At 30.5% G+C, this 4452-nt stretch overlaps 2 protein-coding genes across 2 annotated transcripts in view; one reads left to right on the top strand and one right to left on the bottom strand.

Moving 5' to 3' along the window:
* Positions 1 to 809, bottom strand: part of Phum_PHUM221380 (uncharacterized protein) — a gene marked incomplete at both ends in the record, with an annotated part of 962 nt that extends 153 nt beyond the window's left edge. Inside the window, one exon of the mRNA XM_002425777.1 lies at positions 207 to 809. Coding sequence (XP_002425822.1) covers positions 207 to 809 — 603 coding nt within the window. The remainder of the gene's footprint in view (positions 1 to 206) is intronic.
* Positions 810 to 1934: 1125 nt separating this feature from the next.
* On the top strand, positions 1935 to 3197 carry Phum_PHUM221390 (Caspase-1 precursor, putative; the record flags this gene model as incomplete). Its single annotated transcript, XM_002425778.1, has 5 exons — positions 1935 to 2250; positions 2374 to 2549; positions 2641 to 2764; positions 2843 to 2872; positions 2971 to 3197. The coding sequence occupies 5 exons, from the start codon at positions 1935 to 1937 to the stop codon at positions 3195 to 3197; spliced, it is 873 nt and encodes a 290-aa protein (XP_002425823.1).
* Positions 3198 to 4452: the final 1255 nt, after the last annotated feature.

Below are 4452 nucleotides of genomic sequence, written 5' to 3' on the forward strand. Positions count from 1 at the left end.
GAACAAACAGAACAAAGTCAGCCTATTGAGAGTCTTTTTTATGCACGTTTGCAAAATGTTATAAATGTAATAATTAGGTTATTCATTCATGTACAAAACAATTTGCTGCTACCACTTTCTCATTGTGCAAAAATTTTTACAATTACAAGTTGTTCGTTTTACAATAGGCAGCGAGTATTAAATTTTAAATGAGAAATTTCATTTACCTGCTTAACCTTATTCCTTCTCTCTCTCGCAATGCCATCACCATCTTCTCCACCTTGTATAATTGGAAGATTTATTTTGGAAGTTTGACCCGTTTCAATTTTTTCCATAACGTTTTCTCTCTTGGATTGCGACGGAATCATTGCTGATTTGTCCATAACCGAATCATCACCATTAACACTAACATCATTCACATTCACCAGATTTGGACGCTCCAACACTTTTTGACTTAATTCATCTTGTTCAATTTTGGCTAATAACTTAACTCTATCTTCTAATTTATGCGGGTCTAAGACGACGGGATCTCCGTGTCTAACTATACCTACGTTGCTGTGAACATCGTTACTGTGAGGAGGAGGAGGAATTAATAGTTGCGGAGCATTTTGCAACTGTTCGTACACTTTTATGTAAACGTTATTGACTGCGTTCGTCGTTTTGTACTCGGGCAGATCGAAAAACGCACCAAAACACACAATCACAAACGTTATTAAAACTAACAAAATTAAATATTTTTCCCTCGGTCTGAATGACCTCTTGGGTGCCGCGGGAACGGGCGCACCATTCACGAACCTTTGGTAAGTAGGTATCAAACCCGTTGAGGCCATTTCAGCGTTACAAAAATTGTCAACGACTTAATTTTGATTTTTACCTATGACTTCCCATCTTGATGCACTCGGTTGCACTGACAAATCACCATGACGTCAAAACACACTTCTGAAATCCGACCAATCAGAATTAACCTCGAACAGTTATCTATTGCCACTGTCAAAGGAAGTTTGTTTTCAAACTGAAAGTACATGGTTGGTGTTTAACGCTTTACACAAAAAATATATTCATGCTTACTTTACAAAATTCACATTGAGTGGTGTGTGTGTTAAAAAAAAAACTTGAAAATATTTATTTTTGCAAATCAGACAACATTTCACAGCACAGTATTTTTTTATATATATATACAGTAAGTAAGTATTTAAACGTTTTTTTTTTTTTTCCTCGTTAAAACTCTTTATGTGTGTCAACTGACACGAGTCCTTTGTTTGATTATTAATTTACCAAAAATTTTTTTTATTAACTTATTACTCATTAAATAAAAAAAAAAAAACCAGTCGTTTTAATAAAAGAGTCATTACGTCAAGTCCTTTTTATGTAAAATGAATTATTATTATTCGACATTTTGTAATTTTATTACAATCATAATTAATGACACCACATGGAAATCTGCAAAATCGTTTTTTTTCTTTTGGGCATAAACGACAAAAAAATTTTTTTCTTGTACGAAACCACTAAACTACCATATGGCGTTAAAGTGTAATTAATTCTCTCTCTCTCTCTCTCCATCCAATAATTATTTTCTAATTTAATTTAAAAAAAAAAAATTTGTAATGAAATTTCTTTGTTTTGATGCGTTGCATGCATAGCATTGTGATGATTCAACCTCACAAACTTGTAACAATAATAATTTCATTTTGTACAATTTACAATTTTTTTTTTTTTTAATTTTGCTTAATTGTGTCATTTACAAAATGGCTTCTCTTTCAACACATAAGATTTATTCATTTGACCGAATGCGATTAAAGTAAATCGAAAACTAAAATTTCTCAAAGGGTGAGAAATTATCATTATCGATAAATTTTTTTTCGAAAGATTAACAAACAAAGAACTTTTATCGAAACTGCAAGCCACAAACGTTTAAATCATTAAAAAATTATTTTTAACAATTTCAGGTTAAAAACATGTCACAACACATACTGCCACCCGGTAATGGGGATCAAGTAGATGTTTTCGGATTCAAGAAACCAAATTACGATAATAAATTAGTCGCACACATGCCGTCTGAGAGAGATGACATGTTTTATAATATGACTCACAAGAGACGAGGTTTAGCTGTGATATTCAATCATGAAAATTTCGAAATAGATAAACTCAGATCTCGTACTGGAACGTTGATAGATGCAAAAAATCTAGAAAGAGTTTTAACAAATTTAGGTTTCGAAGTTGTTCTCTATCACGATTTAAAAACTAGAAAAGTTATGGAAGAAGTACAGAAGGGTAAAAAAGTATTAAGACATATCATTTGTAAAAAAAAAAAAAAAAAAAAAATCTTAACTTGAAAATTAATATTTTCATTGTTTTAATTTTCTCTCTCTCTCTCTCTCTCTCTCTCTCTTTCAGCTGCCAATTACAATCACAAAGATTCAGACTGTTTTTTCCTAGCCGTTTTGTCGCATGGTGAAATGGGTATTCTATACGGGAAAGATTGCCCTTACAAACCCGAACAATTATGGTTGCCATTCACAGCAGATAAGTGTCCATCACTCGCTGGGAAACCCAAAATGTTTTTTTTCCAAGTAATTTAAAAAATATATATATGTTTGGTAGAAATTGAAATTTTGTCATTCATTCATTCGAAATGTAATTTTGAAATTGTTTCCCGATTAGGCTTGTCAGGGAGATCAATTGGATAGCGGAATAACTCTGGTTAAAAGAACTGAAACTGATGGACACGTTAGTTATAAAATTCCAATTCATGCAGATTTTCTCATTGCATATTCCACCATTCCAGGTCAGTGAGTTTGAAAACATTCTTTCATTCGAACAAAAAAAAGCAAATCTAAAAACTTGAGAATTATTTTTCTTTTAGGTTATTACTCGTGGAGAAACACAACAAAAGGTAAGCGAAAACTCACAAGAAAAATTTATTTTATCTTTTTAACAAAAATAATTGAAATAATTTTCTCTCTCTCTCTCTCTCTCTCTCTCTCTCACAAGGATCTTGGTTTATTCAAGCACTTTGCATGGAATTAGAAAATTACGCTGACAAATTAGATCTTTTGTCATTGCTGACGATGGTTTGTCGACGTGTCGCATTCGATTTCGAATCAAACACTCCGAACGATAGAACGATGCATCAACAAAAACAAATCCCCTGCATCACGACAATGTTGACAAGGCTCATCAGATTCGAACCGAAATCTTATCAAATGGATATAATGTAAACAACAAACAACAACAATCTCAACAACCGGAACAACAACCACGCGGGGGCGTGAGAGAGAGACAGACCCACGTTTGTTACTCAGTATTTCGCATTACATTATTATTAAACTCGAACAAATTTTTTCGATTCGATTCGAAATCGGGGTCTCAAATTTTTTTTTTTTTTGGAATACGATTAACGATTTGTATTTGTTTAACATGAAACAAGTATGTCAAATGTATTGTTTTACGTGTCACGAGTGAAATGCAAAGTAATAATAATAATGATAAAACATTTACACCGTCGCATTCTCTCATCATTTTTTTTTTTTTTTTTTTTTTTTTTTTGTGCGTAAAACTTGCGTTGCGTGTTTCAAATTTATTCCCTTCAATTCGGAAAGGTTTTGTTAAATCTGACACACGCACTCACGCACGCGTACACGCACACACACGCACAACATTCATCGATTGAAATAAAAAAATTTTTTACAATTTACTTACATTATTACATTGTCTCATTATCGTTTCCATCGCTCACGTCACTAAAAAAAAAAAAAAAAAAAAAAAAAAATTCACATGTACATATTTATAAATGACAGTTAATAATAATGATTAACACGGGTAAAAATTTTGTAATGTCAATAATAATAATAATAAAAATAGTATTAACTTTAACAATAATAATAATAATAATATCAGTTATTTATTGAAAACGAAATTTATTCCGGGATCTTTTTTGTATTTGTTAATTTTTTTTTTATATGAAATAAAATTATTTAATTAAAAATGTTTTATATTAATAATAATAATAATATAATTTCATATAAAATGTAAGAGAATATTTTATAACGACGGTTAATTAATTATTTAACATTTGACCTTGAAATAATATTAATAATAATAATAATTGAAAATTTTATTAAACAGTTGTTAATTAATTTTTGAAGAATTCGTACGGGGGGGGGGGTGAAATATATTGAAAAAAAAAACGTGCCAACGGTGGGGAAACACTTTTTCTAAATCTGTTATAAATAATCAAATTCAATCAATCATTCATTCCCTATGAATGATTAGGAATGAAAGTAATCTCCATTATTATTCTCTCACGATGGTAATAAATTTTTTAATTACAATCCGGTAAAGAAATCGTAGAAAAGAGTTTTATAAATTATTACATAATTCGATTTAGTCGAGATTTTTCCTTTACCAACAAACAAACAAACAAACAACAAACACGCGACAAACACGAAAAATATAAAAACAACCAAAATTTTT

The sequence above is a fragment of the Pediculus humanus genome, genomic scaffold (genome assembly GCF_000006295.1).
Source record: "Pediculus humanus corporis 1103172107574 genomic scaffold, whole genome shotgun sequence".
Lineage (NCBI taxonomy): Eukaryota > Metazoa > Arthropoda > Insecta > Psocodea > Pediculidae > Pediculus > Pediculus humanus.